The sequence below is a fragment of the Ailuropoda melanoleuca genome, chromosome 17 (assembly GCF_002007445.2).
Source record: "Ailuropoda melanoleuca isolate Jingjing chromosome 17, ASM200744v2, whole genome shotgun sequence".
In the NCBI taxonomy this organism is placed as follows: domain Eukaryota; kingdom Metazoa; phylum Chordata; class Mammalia; order Carnivora; family Ursidae; genus Ailuropoda; species Ailuropoda melanoleuca.
In genome coordinates, this window is record NC_048234.1 from 13,349,911 (window position 1) to 13,368,877 (window position 18,967).

Here is an 18,967-nt window from a genome sequence, read left to right on the forward strand (position 1 = left end):
GCAAGTGAGGGGTTTAGTGGAGATTGCTCTTTTGCCCAGATAGACACTAGCCAGGACAGACTCCTTAGTGTGGGAAAGGGAGGGTGGTGGGTCAGTAAAGGGCTGGCTGCACTTTGCCTGAGGAACTGTGTACGTTTGGCTCCTGTCACCTTTCTTAGGCTGTGGCAGTCCAGGCTACCTATCATATGTATGTGCTGTTTCTGTTTGTGGCGAACTTCGGGCTCTGTAAGAAAGAAAGGTAGTGTAAGTAATACAGTGGTTAGTAGCATACACTCTGGAGCTAAGTGATTGTCTGGATGGAATACCAGCTTAGGCACTTAGTAACTGTGTAGGATGGTCAAGTTACTTTAATTCTCTGCATCTGAGTTTTGTCACCTGTAAAATGGGAATAATAATAGTTTCTATCTCAAAGAATTTATTGGAGATAAAATGGTAGGATCTGTAATGTGCTTTCATCAGGTCTTGGCGTGGTGTCTGTTGTTGCTTCTGCTGCTATTGTAGGGTACTTTTTGCCTAACTATAGCTTAGGATCTTTTGTGGTAGACTGTCCCTAACCTGTGTCCTTGTTCTTTAGAGTGTTTATTTCCATTTAAAATTTTACGTTCCATGAAATGGGAACACGGATAGTATCCTCTGTTGATACCATTGCCCCCAGCATCTAGCTGACATAATAGAACTCAACAAATGTATGTTGAGTGAGTTGGAATTGAATATTTTCATTCTTTTTTTTTTTTTTTAATTTATTTGACAGAGAAAGAGACAGCCAGTGAGAGAGGGAACACAAGCAGGGGGAGTGGGAGAGGAAGAAGCAGGCTCCCAGTGGAGGCCTGATGTGGGGCTCGATCCCAGAACGCCAGGATCATGCCCTGAGCCGAAGGCAGACGCTTAACGACTGAGCCACCCAGGCGCCCCAATATTTTCATTCTTAAGATTGATAGAGATAGAAATATTTACAGAAGCAGTCCTTGGCATCTCTGTTTGCTTTAAGTCAAGTGATGGTTAGTAAATTATAGTTTGAAAAGTTGAGTTAAAAGCAGTTACCTTACAAATGTTTAATAAATGCTTAGTCTATCCAACATTGTAGTCATTGCATTTATTCAACTATTTAATGCAGTGCTGAGAAAATATTCATAATTTTTATGGAAAAGTTATTTCATCTAAAGAAGCAGTAAAATTGTTTTTCCTACTGGCATTCCAGTATTAGGTGGAAGAAAGCAAAACCTTCAGGTATAATCATTTATTTGTTTTAAAGCTATTTGTATTCTTCATCTTTGTGTTTATATTTAAAAAGATTTCTGATAAAGAATTTGTTTTTGATGGAGCATTTTACTAACCAGATAAATACAAATGATATAGGCAAGAAGTACTAAATGTCTGAATTATTAAAATACTAAGAGCTTATAGTGAAACATCCTTCTCATAAATGTCCTCAGTAGTACTGCAGAGATGACTTCGAATCTTACGGCAGTATGTACCAGTTTTCCATTAAAATGTGTTTTACAATAATTTTTCTGCTTAGAAGTACAGTAGAGCCAACAGTTTACAGTTACAGTGTTAGTTCCTTAGCTTACCCTTAAAAGTCAAACTCAAATATTTCATTTTTAATACCTTAATATTGTTCATGGTATAATGATATACTTGATAAGGGGATTTTTCATTGCACATAATAGGAAGTACAGGAGTTGTATGCTTATTTTAGCAGTTTAATATCACCAGAGACCTAGTGGACTCATTACCTTCATGTGCTCTGCTCTTCCCAGGTGCTGGTTTTTGGTCTTTAGGATTGACCACGTGTGGTCTCCAGCTGGTGACGTTGCTAAGTATCACGTACTTACACAGCAGCACCCTCACACTGGAAACAGCGATGTGTTGATAGATGTCCCAAGAAGAGTGAAGGAAAGTCCCTAAACCCTCCCACATATTTCCCCTCATATCTCACTGGCCATAATGGGGTCATGTGGTTCATTCCTATTTTAAGTCATTGAATTATCCTGGTCAAGTTGGCTCGTCAAGATTGGACTTCTGGACCTGAAGAGTTCCGGAGCCTGCAGCATCAGTCTCTATGTACACGGTTGCTGAATCGCGAACACAGTTGGAAATTTGTTAGCAAATATGTTTTGGGTGGTATGGGAAGTCAACTTTTTCTGTCACAAAAGCCTGTGATCTGTTGAGTTCAGGGTACATTTAGAGAAATGCTGTTGAGATCCTTGTGTTCGAGAGGTATTGTGTAGTATAGGAGAGACTAGTTGTATGTGGAAGAGAGGCTGCAGGGATTTGGTAGGGAAGCACCCGCCTCTGCTCAGGGTAGTTAAGGAACCTCAGCAGCTTCTCAGGTATTTTATCTGGTATTTATGAACTCCACTTAGTATTCCACTTATTCACATTGGGGCCAGCAAACTTTTCTCTGTTAAGAATCTGATGATAAACACAGCTTTGGAATAATTTCGGAAATCATGAGCTGTGAGTCCTTTCACTTTATTATTCTTTTTTCAAGATTTTTTGACCATTCTGACTTCTTTGCATTTCTGTGTGAAGTGCAGGATCATCTCATCAAGCTCTGTAATAAAAGACTGCTGGGATTTTGATACGGATTGCATTTAATATGTAGATCCATTTGTGGAGTATTAACAGTCTTAAACCTTCTGATCCATGGGCATGGAATATCTGTATATTAATTTCAACTTTATTTTGTTTCAGTATATAACCTTTGCATTTCTTTTGGTAAATTGATTCCTACGTATTTTTATGCTGTTGTAAATGGAATTGTTTTATTAACAACAACAACGAAAAGAATCTGAGTAAATATTTTAGGCTTTGCTGCCATATAGTCCTTTGCAGCTACTCAGCTCTCCAAGTGTAGCACAGAAGCAGCCATAGACGCACATAAATGAATGAGCATTGCTAAATTTCAGAAGAACAATTTATAAAAACTGGTGATAGATTTAGACTGTGGGCTGTAGTTTACCAGCCCCTGCTCTGATATTTCCCGTACTCTTTTCTTTCCTCTTTCAGGATGTTTTTGGTATTCCTGTCCATTTATTTTTTTTTAAACTATTTTAGGGTAGTTTAGACTTACATAACAATTGGAAAGATTGTATAGAGAGGTTTCATAAATCCCACACCCATTTCCTTCTATTACTAGCATCCTATATTAGTATGGTGTATTTGTCAAAATTAATGAACCAGTGTCCATGCTTTACCATCATCTAAAGTCCACACTTTATTCACATTTTCCTGGTTTTAACTGAATGCCCTTTTTCTGTTCCAGTATTTCATTACATTTAGTTTTCATGTCTCCTTAAGTTCTTCTGGGCTGTGATAGTTTCTCAGACTTTCCTTGTTTTTGATGACCTTCACAATTTTCATGAGTCCTGGTTAGATATTTTGTAGAATGTCCCTCAGGTGGGATTCATCTGATGTTTTCCTCAGTATTAGGGTGAGATCATGGGTTTGGGGGTGGAAGCCCACAAAAGTGAAGTGCCATTTTCATTACATCGTATCAAGGATCCAAATCTCTGTTGATATTAACATTTTGTCTGAGGTTAGTGTTTGTCACCTTTCTTTATAAAGTTACTCTATTCCCCCTCTTTCTATGCTGTACTCTTTGGAAGAGAGTATGTGAAGCCCACATTTGAAGAATGGGAAGTTATGCCTCACTTTGTTGAGTGCAGAGTACCTGTGTAAATTATTTGGATTTCCTCTGCATGGGAGATTTGTCTGTTCTTCCCCCATTTGTTTACTGCATCATCTTATTAGTATAAACTTACAGATGCTTACTTTATAACTTGGGTTATAATCCAGCGCTGCTTTATTTTGTTGCTCATATCGCTCCAGCTTTAGTCATTGGGAGCTCTTCGACATATCCCCATGTTTTTGTTGTTTTGCTGTTTTTGTTTGTTTGTTGTTGTTGTTGTTGTTGTTGTTGTTTTAGCACTTATATTCTGACACTAGATGCTCCAGGTTCTTCTTATATATTTCCTGCCTTAGTCCTAGAATTAGCCATTTCTCCAAGGAGCCCTGGCTCCTTTTGTAGGAAAATTGTATTTGAAACCAAGACCTGGGTACCAGATAAAGTGCTGTTGGGCTGCCAGGGTCATTACTTTTAGGTTCTCAGGTGACAGGTCAAGGAAAATATATGTGTGTGTGTATTAGCCTGTGTATATACATATACCTATAAATATGTCTATATATGGCCGTCTGTATCCATGTGAAGCTAGAATTAGTTCATAATGATATCCAGATCGAATCTGTTATCACATGGTTCATTCTGTCTCTCCCCTCTTGTTTATTTATAACCTTCCACTTGGGCAATGAAAAAAGTTAACTCCCACCATTTGCCATCCGTTTACATAATTGTTCAGTTACCAGTTACAGGACACTGTTTTCAGAATTATTACCTGTACCCTTTTATCAGTTAGAGTACAGTGAGGTTCCTTTTGCCTTCAGTCTTGCAGGCTCTACTCATTCCTGATGTTACTTAGATCACTAACATTCCCCCCTACTCTCTTCAGTGAAGTTGATTCATGCATTCCTAATACCGTCAGCTCTCTGTCACATTCTGCAGTCCGTGTTGAGATTCTCTGACCTCTTAAACATTTTTAAAAAAATTAACATGTACTGAGGTTCACTCTTTGTGTTCTGAAAGTCTGTGGGTTTTGACAAATACATAGCACCGCTTATCTACCATTACAGTGTTATATGTAAGTTACGCTGCCTGAAAAAGTCCCTTGTGCTTCAACTGTTTAACCTTACGTCTTCCACCCCTAGCAACCACTGATCTGTTTACTGCCTCTGTAGTTTTACCTAAATGGAATCATGCAGCATATAGCCTTCCAGACTTTGTTCTTTTCACTTAGCAGTGTGCATTTAAATTCTGCCATCCAGCAACTGCATTGTTTTAATTTGCATTTTTAAATGACATGTTGAGCATCTTCTCATATAGTTATTTGCCGTATCATTTTTGGTTAGGAGTCTGTTCAGATTCCCCCTCCCCAACCCTGCTTATAATTAGGGGATTTGTTAACTCACTTAACAAGAAAGCTGTTGATGAGACAGTTTCATGATTGGTTCAGTTAGCACGCAAGCAGTATAGTCACGAACCCAGGTACTTTGTGTTTTCTGTGTATTGACTTGTCTGGCTTTTCTGCTCTCAAGGTGGCTGTCATCAGTTCTAGCCTTTACACACCATCAGGAAAGTCCAGAGGCAACCAAGAGATAGTCTCTTTCTGCATCTTTCTCTCTCTCTCTTTTTTTAACGTTGCATTTTTTTTATTGAGATATATTCACATATGCAAGTGTACAATTCAGTTATTTTTAGTATATTCACAAATTTGCACAACCGTCATCACTGTCAGAACATTGTCATCTCCCCAAAATGAAAGCCAGTACCCATTAGCAGTCACTCTTCATTTTCCCCTACTCTCAGCCCTTGGCGACCACTAATATGCTCCCTCCGTTTGGAATTGTGTGTTCTGGGTATTTCAGTTAAATGGAATCCTACTATATGTTGTTGCCTATCCTCCTGGCTTTTCTTAGCATTATGTTTTCAAAGTTCATCCATGTTGTAGCATGAATTTATACTTTATTCCTTTTTATAGCTGATTAATATTGCATTAAATGGATATATCACTTTTTGTTTATTTATTCATCAGTTGGTAGACATTGGGTTGTTTTCCACATTTGGTTACTGTGAATGATGTTGTATGAACATTTGTTTACAAGTTTCCGTATGAACATGTATTTTCAGTTGTCTTGGGTATTGGAGTATACAGTTGCTGGTAATTATATGGTAACTGTTGAACATTTTGAGGAACTGCCAAACTGTTTTCCATAGTGGTTGTACCTTTTTATACCCCCCAATAGTTCTGTATGAGGGTTCCTATTTAAATCTTCATCAATGCTTGTTTTTATTTTTTTTTATTATATCCATTCTAGTGGTTCTGAATTGGTATATCGCTGTGGTTTTGATATTCATTTTCCTGGTGGCTAATGATGTTCAACACCTTTTCTTTCTTTTTTTTTTAAATTAATTAATTAGACAGCCAGCCAGCGAGAGAGGGAACACAAGCAGGGGGAGTGGGAGAGGAAGAAGCAGGCTCCCTGCTGAGCAGGGAGCCCAATGCGGGGCTTGATCCCAGCACCCTGGGATCATGACCTGAGCCAAAGGCAAATGCTTAACGACTGAGCCACCCAGGCGCCCCTGAACATCTTTTCATGTGTTTATTGATCACTTGTATATCTTCTTCAAGAAATGTTTATACAAGTCTTTTGCTGGTTTTTAAATTGGGTTACTTGTCATTTTATAAGTGAGTTGTAAGAGCTCTTGATTCAAGTCCCTTATCAGGAGTGAGTTTTGCAAATACTTCTTCCACTCTATGGCTTGTCTTTTTGTTCTTTCAGGAGTGTTTTTCACAGTGTAAGTTTTTAATTTTAATGGAGTCCAACATAACCAGCTTTTTCTTGAATGGATAGTGACGTTAGTGTTGTATATACAAACTCATCATGAAACTAAGGGACGTACTTTTAGCTCTGTGGTCTATTTTGAGTTCCTTTTTTTTTTTTTTAAATTGTGGTAAAATATACATAACACAAAATTCACCATTTTAGCCATTTTTAAGTGTAAAGTTCAGTGGCATTTAAGTACATTAACATTGTTGTGCAACCATTACCATTGTCCATCTCCAGAACTTTCCATCATTTGAAACTGAACTCTGTATCCATTAAACAATAACTCATCGTTTCCCTTTCTCTCTAGCCCCCAACAACCATCATTCTACTTTCTGTCTCTTTGAATCTTATATAACAGAATCATACAGTATCTGCCTTTGTATGACTGGCTTATTTGAATTAACATGATGTCATCAAGATTTAGCCATGTTGTAGCACTTACCAGAATTTCCTTTCTTTTCGTGGCTGAGTAATAGCCCATTGTATGCCTATACCATATTTTGTTTATAAATTTATCTGTCAGTGGACACTTGAATGGCTTCCACCTTTTGGCTACTGTGAATAACGGTGGTTTCAACGTGGGTGTACAAATATCTCCTTGAGATCCTGCTTTCAGTTCTTTTGGATACATACCCAGAAGTAGAATTACTGAATATTTAGTAATTCCATTTTTAATTTTTTAGGAACTCCCATACTGTTTTTCACATTACACCGACAGTGTGCAAGGGTTCCAGTTTCTCTACATCCTTGCCAACACTTGCTGTTTTCAGGTTTTTATTTTTTTTTCTTTGTAATCATAGCCATCCTAATTAGCACAGGGTACTATCATTGTTGTTTAACTTTGCATTTCCCTATTGATAAGTGATGAGCGTGTTTTCATGTATTTTTTTGTCCTTTGCCCATTTTTTAATCAGTTTGGTTTTTTGGTCTTTGAATTATAGGAGTTTTTAAAGTATATAATCTGGGTAATCCTCATTGGTTATATGATTTGCAAATATTTTCTTCCACTCTGTGGGTTGCTTTTTCACTCTGTTGATGATGCCCCTTGATGCACAAAAGTTTTTTTTTTATCAGATTTTTTTTTTTTAAGATTTTATTTTATTTATTTGACAGAGACAGCCAGCGAGAGAGGGAACACAAGCAGGGGGAGTGGGAGAGGAAGAAGCAGGCTCCTAGTGGAGGAGCCTGTTGTGGGGCTCAATCCCAGAACACTGGGATCACGCCCTGAGCCAAAGGCAGACGCTTAACAACTGTGCCGCCCAGGCGCCCCTTTTATCAGATTTTCTATTTTTTTTCTTTTTTGCCTGTTCTTTTGGTGACATTGAAGAAAGCATTGTCAAATCCAGTGCCACGAAACTTTCCTTCTTTGTTGTCTTCTAAGAGTTTATAGTTTCAGCTTTTACATTTAGGGCTTTGATCCTTTTTTAATTAATTTTTTGTACGTGGTGTGAGCCTCAGTCCAGCTTTATTATTTTGCATATGAACATCCAGTGTCCCTGCACCAGGTGCTGGAGAGACTGTTCCTCCTCCGTTGAATGGTCTCAGGACTCTTGTTGCAGATCATTTGGCCACTATACAAGTGTTGATTTCTGGACCATTATTATATTCCACTGGTCTTTATGTCTGTTTTTATGCTAGTACCACACCGTTTTGATGAGCTTTGTAGTATGCTTTGAAAGCATGAAATGTGAGTACTGCAGTTTTGTTATTTTTAAACATTGTTTTGGCTCTTATTTCAGGGTCACTTGAGATTCCATATGAATTTTAGAATGGGTTTTTCTGTTTTTGCAAAAAATGTAATTGGGATTTTTGTAGGAATAACATTGAATCCATAGGTCATTTAGGGCTATTCACATCTAGACAACATTAAAGTTTCCTGATTCATGAACATGGAACGTCTTTCCGTTTATTTTTGGTTTTAATTCCTTTCAGCAATGTTTTGTAGTATTCAGTGTTGAAGTATTTTCCCTTACCTTGTTCATTTTTCCTGAGATTGTATTCTTTTTGATGCTATTGTAAAAGGAATTGTTTCTGTAATTTCCTTTTTAGATTTTTCATTGTTACGGTATAGAAATGCAGCTGAGGGGTGCCTGGGTGGCTCAGTCAGTTAAGTGGTTGCCTTCAGGTCAGGTCATAATGTCAGGGTCCTGGGATGGAGCCCTGCATCAGGCTCCCTGCTCAGTGGGGAGCCTGCTCGCCCCTCTTCCCCACTCATGTGGCCTATCTCTCAAGTAAATAACAAAAATCTTTTAAAGAAGTGCAACTGATACTTGCATGTTGGGTTTTGTTTGTTTTTTGTCCTGCAGTTTTGCTAAATTCATCTATTAGCTCTAAAGTTCTTTTTGTAACCTTTAGGGTTTTCTTTATGTAAGATGAATGGCATCCCAGAACAGAAATGATATTACTTCTTCGTTTCCACTTTGGATGCCTTTTTTTTCTTACGTAATTATTGTGGCTAGAACTTCCAATACTGTGTTGTGTAAAAGTATCGAAAGCAGGCATCCTTTTCGTGTTCCTGATCTTAAAGGAAAAGTTGTTTCAGCCTTTCACTTCTGTGATGTTAGGTGTGGATTTTTCATTTGTGCCATTTGTCATATTGAGATAATTTCCTTTTATCCTTTTCAAGATTTTTTTATCATGAAAGGCTTTTAAGTTTGTCAAATGCTTTTTCTGCATCAGTGGAGATGATGTGTTCCCCCCCCTTCATTTTAATGTGATGTGTTCCATTGATTGATTTGCATATGTGAACTTTTCTTACATTCCAGGAGTAAATCTCACCTGGCCATGGTATTAGAGCCCTTTTAATAGGCTGCTGAATTTAATTTGCTGGTATTGTGTTAAGGATTTTTGTATTGTTAGCATAAGGGAGATTAATCTGTAGTTTTCTTTCAGTATCTTTCATTACAGGTAAATGCTTTCTTCATACAATGTGTTAGGAGGTGTTCCCTCTTCTTCATTTTTTTTTTTTTTAAAGATTCTATTTATTCATTTGACAGAGATAGAGACAGCCAGCGAGAGAGGGAACACAAGCAGGGGGAGTGGGAGAGGAAGAAGCAGGCTCCCAGCCGAGGAGCCCGATGTGGGGCTCGATCCCAGGACTCCGGGATCATGCCCTGAGCCGAAGGCAGACACTTAACGACTGAGCCACCCAGGCACCCCCCTCCTCTTCATTTTTGAGAAGACTTTGAGAATGATTGATTTTAATTCTTCAGATGTTTGGTAGAGTTTACCAATGAAGCCATGAGATCCAGGGCTTTTCTTTGTTGGGAGGTTTTTGATCACTGATCCAATACCCTTACTAGTTCTAGGTATATTCAGATATCCTGTTTTTTCATGATTCAGTCTTAGTAGATTGGGTGTTTCTAGAAATTTGTCCATTTCATCTAGTTTATCCAATCCATTGTACAGTTGCTCATAATACTCCTTTATAATTTCCCATTCATTTCCAACTTTAGTAATTTAAATCTTCCAATTTTCATGGTCAGTTTCACTTAAGATTTGTTAGTTTTTTTTGATAGTTTGATGATTCTGTGTTGCTTTTCTGTTCAGTATTACATTTATTTCTGCTCTAACCCTTTATTATTTCTTTCCTTTTTCTTTGGTTTAGTTTTGCTTTTCTAGTTTCTTACAGTGAAAAGTTAGGTTATTGATAGCAGATCTTTTTTTTTTTTTTATAATAAGGCATGAACAGCTATAAACTTCCCTGTAAGCACTGCTTTAACAGCCTTCAACAAGCTTTGATATGTTGTGTTTTCATTTTTGTTCATCTGAAAGTTTTTGCAATCTTCCTTGTGATTTCTTATTTCACCTATGGTTATTTAGGTATGTTGTTTACTATCCACATGTTTGTGAATTTTCCATATTTTTTAATGTTGATTCCAAGTTTCATTACATTGTGGTCAAGAGAACGTACTTTATATGATTTCAGTCTTTTTAATTTATTTAGACTTGTTTGATGGTATTTCTATGTATACATGAGAACATAACTGCTGTAGTTGGGTGGCGTGTTCAGGAAATGTTAGGTCTAGTTAGTGTAGTGTTACTAAAGTCTTCACTTTCTTGTTGATCTTCTAATTGTTCTATTCATTATTAGAAGTGGGTAGGGAAGTCTCCAACTATTATTATGAATTGTCTGTTGGTGCCTTTTATTTTTAAAGGGTGTGAATGCCAGTGGGTGAGGGAGAATGAATGGTTTAATGTTACATAATACAGATATCTTTGATATTGACTGTAAAGAAGTCCTATAAATCAACATGAAAGATTCCATTCTTCATTGAAAAAACATGCAAAGGAATGATCAGTTAGTAAACAAAGAAATACAACTTTCTAAAAAGCATAGGAAGTTCTCCTTCACTTGTAATCACGGAAATGCAAAATAAAATGATGTAACCATTAAAAAAGTCTAACTAGCAAATATTTTAGAATTATTTGCAGTCTTAGGCTATGGAGAGCTGGGTATTCTCAAACAGTGTTAACAGTTCTACAGGTTACTCTTCAGAAATCATTAAACTGGTCCTTACATAGCTGCTAAATTGAATTCAGGCTTTGTGTTTGTTTTATTTTGGCAAGAATACTTTATAAGTGGTTTATTTCTTGTGTATTGCATCGTGCTGCAAATAACCTTTGACTCTTTCTGTGATGTTTTAATTGATCAGGTTCTTGTCAGCTTGATTATTCCCTTGTAAAGTGCCTTATCAGCTTTCACCTAATGGTTTTACAGCCATTAATGGTTGTTGCCTAGATTGACTATATTAGGTTACAAGGTGGCAGGATTTTAGGTTAATCATTCCTTCATTCATTATCAAAATTCTTTAAAAAAAACGCTTTTCCTAGTCAAATGTTCGGTTATCTTATGATACAGAAAAACAGAATAAATGCTTCCTTTTGCCCTCTCCTTATTTAGCAGTTTCCAGAATAATGGCTTAGTTTTCTAGCTTCCTGCAAAGATTGATGGACTTGTGAAGTTGAACACATATGATAACGTTTTCAACCCATGGCAGATATTACTCTTTTTATTCAGTCTTTGCCCTGTGGGGGTTCTTTCAGGTTGGCTCTTGAATCCTTTTGATATGACTGTAGTCTTCAGTAACATCTTTGCTTTTGGCAAGATAGGTTCCAGAATCATTCTGTTTTTTGCCCCAAACCTGGAATTTGTCCAAAAGTCCCCTTTTCTTTTAGTGGGAAATGATATTTGAAGACCACAGTTTGGGGCTCTGGGGGTATTCACTCCTGTAGGGTTGCTTGTTTTTTTCTAGGTCTTTTCAGTGGATAGAACTAGAAAATTCTAACTATTTTTCATTAAGGCAATGTAGATCATAATGTGTGTATTTTTTAAACCAAATTTAGAGTTTCAAATTTTTACTATATTTTATATTTACTATACTGTATTTTATATTGGTATCTTTTTTTTTTAAAGATTTTATTTACTTATTTGACAGAGAGAGAGACAGCCAGTGAGAGAGGGAACACAAGCAGGGGGAGTGGGAGAGGAAGAAGCAGTCTTATAGCGGAGGAGCTTGATGTGGGGCTCCATCCCATAATGCCGGGATCACGCCCTGAGCCGAAGGCGGATGCCTAACAACTGCGCCACCCAGGCGCCCCTATATTTGTATCTTTTCTCTTACAGTGAAAATCTCAGTTTCTAGTGACAATAGCATGGTGACTTATATTCTACTTACATTTGGAAAGTTTGCAAAAAATAAAAACAATGTTATTACCACCAATATGATTACTTAACATAGTTTGATTTGATTTTCTGTTTATCCTTAGAATATAGCTTCTAAGGGTATTCATTCGAATTCTGTGTTTTAAAGCAGCTAAACCACGACACTATATGGTAGATTGACATATTTAATTTTGTTTTAGAGTTAGCTAAAGCATTTGCTGGTTCCTCAGTTAAGTGTATGATGCAGCAGAGGAAATACAGCTTCCCTCGTGTCGCTTTCACTCCCTTCTCTCCTTCCTGTATGGAACTGCATGGGTGCTTATTTATCTTGACAGCTTGTGTTTTGTTTAAGCAAATAAATGTGTGTGCAAAGGTATTCATATTCTTTGATCCTCTCTCAGGTAAAAAAAAAAAAAAGGNGTACTACACATTGCACATTATTCTCTCCTTTGCTTTTTGTTTTGTTTGTTCGGCTCCTATAGTGTTCCCCTAGCCTTGTGCACATGACACTTTATATTTTTGCCGTATTGTCTTTGTGAGAAATCCCTGTAGTGGGGTTGTTGCTTCAGAGGATAAATACACAAGTAATTTGGCCAAATATTGCCACATTGTTCCAGTTCTCATCCCCATCAGCAGTGTAAGATCATATTGTCAAACTTCTGAAATTTTGCCGTTCTGATAGTGAGGAATTCTGAGTGTAGCTTGATTTTGCATTTTTCTAATTATGAATAAAATTGTTGAAGGGCTTATTCTGTGAACTGTTCATATTTCTTGCCCATCTTTTTGTTGGGTTGTTAGGCTTCCTGATTTTTTTGGAAACATTTTAAATGTTAGAGCTATTAACTTATTAGCTGATATAGTAAGTTGAAGTAGTTTTTTCACCCACAGTTTGTATAGCTTTTTTTTTAAGATTTTATTTATTTATTTAGAGAGAGAGTGCACATGAGCAGGGGGAGGGGCAGAGGGAGAGAGAATCTCTAGCAGACTCTGTGCTGATTGCTGATTGTGGAGCCCTATGGGGGCTCGGTCTCATTACCCTGAGATCATGACCTGTGCTAAAACCAAGAGCCTAATGTTTAACCTACTGAACCTTCCAGGTGCCCCTGTACAGCTTTTTGATTACAGTTGGTTCAATTTTAATTATAATTGATTACAATTGAATAAACAGAAAGCAATATATCCACGTAATGAACTATTATTTGGCCATAAAATTGAATGATGAATATGGATGATTCTTGGAAATATGCTAAAAATGGAGGAAGCAAGGCACAGTAGGCCACATGTTCATTTATGAATTCCATTTGTATATGATTCCAGAATTGGCAAATCCATAGATACAGAAAGTATGTTAGTCATTACTAGGAAATGGGGTGAGGAGATTTATTTATTTTAGAGAATGTGCAAGAGCGGGGGGGGGGCGTTTGTGGGAGGGGAGCAAAGGGAGAAAGACCCTGATGACCTGAGCTGAAACTAAGAGTCGGATGCTCAACCAACTGAGCCGCCCACTCTATTTTTAAACAATTCAAAACCTACAGAAAAGTTGCAAAACCAGTACAGGGTTCTGGTGTATCCTTCACCAAACTTCCCCAAATGTTAGTGTCCTAGATAACTATGGTACAATTCCCCAAACCTAAAAATTAACATTGCTATACTAATTTAAGCTAATTTATATGCTTTGAACGTCACCATTTTTCCTACTAATGTTTTCTTTTTCCTAATTTAGGATCTAAACCAGGATTTAGCACTTTGTTCTCAAGTTTCCTTGCGCTCTTCCAATCTAAGATAGCTTCTGAGGCTTTTATTTTTTTTTATTTTTTTAAAGATTTATTTATTTTATTTATTAGAGACAGCCCGCGAGAGAGGGAACACAAGAACTGGGAGTGGGAGAGGAAGAAGCAGGCTCATAGCGGAGGAGCCTGATGTGGGGTCGATCGCACAACGCCGGAATCACGCCCTGAGCTGAAGGCAGATGCTCAACCGCTGTGCCACCCAGGCACCCCTAAAATAAATAAATCTTTAAAACAATAAATTGTTTAAAAATAAAAGCTATTAATTGTAGCAACATTAAAAGTGGAAACTCCATAGTAAGATCAGTAGTGGAATGGTTAAAATTATGGTACATTCATACAGTGGAATACTGTATAGCTATTATAAAGAATGAAGATTTGCATGCAGTGATGTGGAGATAAATAGATAAAGGTTAAAAAAAGGCAACATGTATATTCTGTTACCAGTTATGAAAAAGTATGTTTTTACCATGTGAATGTACATGCATAAAAATATATGACCGATTTCTAACATTGTGAATACCTATGGGAATAAATGTGTATATTCCCTTACTTTAAGGTTTTACAGTGTTCGTATATTAGTGTAACAGTTATAATTTCTTACGTATATTTATTCTATAAAAATAATGCAAAAAGATAATAGTCTCATTTGTCTCCTGCTTTATAAAAAATGCTGAGTGCAGTTATGTATTCCTTTAATACTGGCTTTCGTAAGTTTGATATTTTGCCTCTTTGTATTGAGGCTCATCAGCTGACTTTTAGCGACGTGTGTGCAGTGAATCATTGGTTGGTTGCTGTGTTCTACTTCGAATGAAATCCCAGGAAATGCTTGTTTTGCACAGTGTCTTGTTTTGATGACTAGTTATAAACTTCTGAATAGCCAGAGTGATGTTAAACCTCTAGTCACTTCTCTTTGGGAGAGAACTATGGTAGGCTTAGTTAACAGGACTGAGTCTAGAAGTTGTTTTCCCTCTCAAGCAATACAATGTTAATTCCTAAAATTAGAAAAAAAAATACTCAATGCTGAATATTTCCTATGATGCGTAGTGTACGGTCTTTTAAACAGAATGCTGAGGACCATGTCTTTTATTCACCTACAGGCTAACTTCAGTATGCTGGGAGAGTCATCAGTTCGCGTGCTGGTGGGAGGGCCTTCTGTCTCCGTTTTAGAGAGGTTTCCCTTTATGGGTTTTCACAATTATGTGTGGACTGAGGGATGAGATTGGAGAACTACAAAAGGGATCTCAAGAAAGTTTTGAGTTTAAACTTAATCACGGGGGGGGGGTTGTATCACTTAATGATTGCTACATAAGAAACTACCCCCAAATTTAGTGGCTTTAAAACAGTAGCCATTTATGACCATTGTTTGGGCTAAGGTCAGCTTGGGGTTCTTCACTGGATTTGTTTGGAGTTACTCGTGCTTCTGTAGTCATTTGCATGCTTGATGGAATTGGGTGACCTGAGACAGCCTTGTTCCTCTTTCAAGCAGCTAGTAATGGCTGTTCACTGGTTGGCCCAGGACTTCTTATGCTTTCATCCTTCTGTGCTGAGCAGGCATTTCCATGCAGTCTTGAAGGCGTCTGGAGGCCTAAGTTCAGAAGTCCGTGTTGTCACTTCACCTGACATCTGTTGGTTTGAGTCAAGTTGTTAAGCTAGCCCAGATCCAGGAAGTGGAGAAATAGACTCCACCTTTTGATGGCATAGGCAGCACAGTCATACTGCAAAAAGATGATGTGCACAGGAATGAGATTTGGAATCTGTAGCTCAGTCTTTGCAGTCTTCTGCAGGTGTCGTAGGATGACATTCGTATTTTAGAATGATCACTCTGAATGTGGTATCAAGAAAGATTTGGAGAAGGCTGGGAAGAGAAGTCAAGGTAGAGATAAGAGACCATTGTAATCCTCTGTAGGAGGGATGGTAGTGTGAATGAATAAAGACATCACCACATACTTATCATCTAAACCTCTCAAGATGTTCTGTACTGATGTATAAAAGGGCAGATGGAGAGAGGAGACTTGGAACTGATCCAGAGAGCCTGCACTAGATCAGGCCCAACTGCAAATAATTGGTTAGGGTTTGTTAAAGTTTTTCTGATGAGCTCAGATAATTTAAGGGAGAAACTTGTGATACTTTTTTTTCATCAGCATACTGGCCACCAAGAGCTTAGGAAGAATTGGAAGGAAGGCAGATTTATTTTTGTCACCTCCTTATATTCCACTGCCCACGCTAAAATTCGCACCATACCAAGGCCTGCCTGCCTGTCATAGTACATTGCTCTCATGTATCACTGGTATTGGCTAGGAATAGTTGATAGTTAAAGTAATCTGTGTAGAGGTGAGAATGAGGAAGTGTTTGCATTTTAGAAGAGGTCTTTGTTAAACAATTTCTAATTGATACATCTAAATATATAATATGTAAACAAAAAGGTGGGTTGTCTGGTTTTTTTGTAAGGTGATAAAATAGTGTAATATCCTAAAAATACATCACACAGATTAAAGTGTGTATCTGTTTTTATGTGTAATCAGCATTGCCACCACATGGATCTCTATCCCATTGGTCTCCATAAATAGAGCTTCATTGCCTACGAGAGCACCAAACCATGGAAACTGCAAATGAGAAATAGAGTTGTCTTCTTATGCTTCCTGTCGTGCACTGTTTTCAGAGTTCTTTGAGATTCTTGTATGCGTGATACTTAATAAATGAAATGATTCAAGAGCAGTAGTTGGGCTATTTATTTACAGGTTCACAACAGTGTTCAGAAGCAATTGTTTTGTAGTGTGGGGTTGGTGACTATCAGAATTTTTACCCAAATAACTAGAAGTTATTAGTAAATGTGTATACGCTAATTTACTTTTTTTAAAATTTGTTTTTGCCACCACTTATACAGTTTTTTTTCCTGTAGATTTTAAAAGATTCCAAACATAACTCACATTTTACAGACGAATACATTAGTGTGTATCTCTAAGCTATAAGGATTGTTTAAAAACACACCTTACTTCAATACCGTTATTACAAGGAGCATAATTCTTTAGAACCAGCTAATATCCAGTTCATTTTCAAATTTCCATGATTGTCTCAGAATTGTCTTTTTTCCAGGTAGTTTGAGTCAAACTCCAAAGTCCTACAATACTGCTTTTGGTTAATATTTTCCTAAATTTCTTTTAATTTATATACTAACATAGTTCTCCCTCCTTTGTCTTTTTTTCTTTGCCCACACCATTTCCTTGTTGAAAAAATTGGGCTGTCTGCTTCAAAAAGTTTTCTGCGTTTTGGGTTTTGCTGTTTAAAAGATCAGAGAAAAGATGTTAGTCTCTGAAGAAGAGATCCTTCTTCCATCTCAGAGAGAAGGGCTATTTGGTTACATCATTGAACAGAGACAAAAATCCTTCCCTTCATAGCATTTAAATTACCATTTCATGGGCAGTAGACAAAAATGAATCGTAAAGTTTGCTGGAAATCCTGTAGAAAACACTAAGAGCCTAACAAGGGGATAGGGAGGCGTGGGACCTCCTTGGACTAGTGGGATGTGGGTGGGGCTGAATGCCCTGGAAGTCTGAGAGGGTGGAGCTGAGGAGTTGCCAGGATCTGATTTACATTTAAATGGGGACACTGTGGCTGCTGTGCAGTGGGTGAAGGAGGAAGGGTAGAAAGCCACTCTATGACCTGGGCCAGAAATGGTAGAGGGTTAGATGGAGGGCAGTGAGGGGGCAGTCAAGGGTAACGGCAAAGTTTCTGTCTCTAGCAGCTAGAACGACTTAATCACGGGCAGAGGCTGAGTAGTTCCTGCCCTTTCCATTCACTATTCTGTTGGTAAAGGACTGTTGAAAACTAGTACTTTTTGAAGGTTATGTTCAAGGCCTTTTGGTTTGGAAGGGGTGAGTTATTGGATACTTAAATTTTTTCTTTTAAACTTTGTAAAATGCTTTGTTTTTGCAAATGTGTTGTTTAATGGCATTTAAAGGTACCTTTCATTGGACATTGCAAAAATTTAGAAATTTACAAGTTTATATTTTTAATAACATTTGTTCTTGGCTCTGAAAATTTTCAAAACTACAAAAAAATTCAAAGTAAAATTATATTCCCTTCATCTAAATTCAGCAGTTAGCATTTGTTGACATTTGCTCTAGGAAGTATATGTACCTTTGTTTGTTGTTGTTGTTGTTGTTTTTGCCAGACCATTTGATAGTAAGTTGCAGACATCAAGAACAGCCATATGATTATCTAATATAAAGTCCATATTCATATTTTATCCTTTATTCCCTTTTCCTCCAGGATCCAGTCCAGGATCCCCCATTTCGTCATTGTGACTCTTGCCTCTTTCAAGATGTATGAGTCTCCTGACCTTTACTGTCATCTTCTATGACATTGACATTTTTAAGGAGACTGTGCCTGTTATCTTGTAGAGTTTCCCAGAGTCTGGATTTGTCTGATCATTTCCTTATGATTAGATTCCAGTGAAATGATGCATATTTACTTACTACCTTTTAAAGACTTAAAAATATAAGCATAGGAATAGTGAGGGTTTTACAGTCTTTTGCAAGCATCACTTCCTGTTACTACCAGGTGGTAGTAAGGCACCTAATCTTGTAATAAGCATTGTCACAGAATCAGTGTTAAGTTGAAGAGAATTTTAGATTTATCTCCAGAAGTCTTAAACTGCAGACAACTAACAGAATAGATATCAGAAACAGAAAGCTGGATTTTGACCCCTTGGTGTGGACTGTGTTTTCCTTATTGTTCTTCCTTCCTCCATCATTTAAATCATCTGTGCTGCCCTTGAAGCTTTTGAGGAAGTGACCCACTTGCCCACCTCTCTCTTTACATACCTAGAGAAACCGGGCTTAGAAAGGCCAAGTTGCTGAGGAACATATAATTAGTAAGAGACACAATAGTCGGGTCTTGGAACCTCAGTCCTCTTAAAGACTTAGTTGATTCTCAACCAGAGCTCAGTTATTTGCATTGATGGTAACTTTGGCACCTTCTGTGGCTAGGTAAGGAATCAGGGATGCCACAGAATGAAGTTTTATCATATATTATATGGATAGGCCCTAAGCTTATTTTATGCAGC

At 37.4% G+C, this 18,967-nt stretch overlaps 1 protein-coding gene across 5 annotated transcripts in view; it reads left to right on the forward strand.

Moving 5' to 3' along the window:
• The first annotated feature begins 1,725 nt into the window (after positions 1 to 1,725).
• The window catches only part of MFSD14B (major facilitator superfamily domain containing 14B), a 55,408-nt gene continuing 38,166 nt past the window's right edge, over positions 1,726 to 18,967 (forward strand). For 4 of the 5 annotated variants that reach the window (XM_034647379.1, XM_034647382.1, XM_034647383.1 and 1 more), the window contains exon 1: positions 1,726 to 1,896. In XM_034647379.1, the coding sequence (XP_034503270.1) occupies positions 1,741 to 1,896 (156 nt within the window). In that variant the 5' untranslated portion in view covers positions 1,726 to 1,740. Of the gene's footprint in view, positions 1,897 to 2,097; positions 2,125 to 18,967 lie in introns of those variants that run through there. The other variant, XM_034647380.1, reaches the window with a different exon arrangement.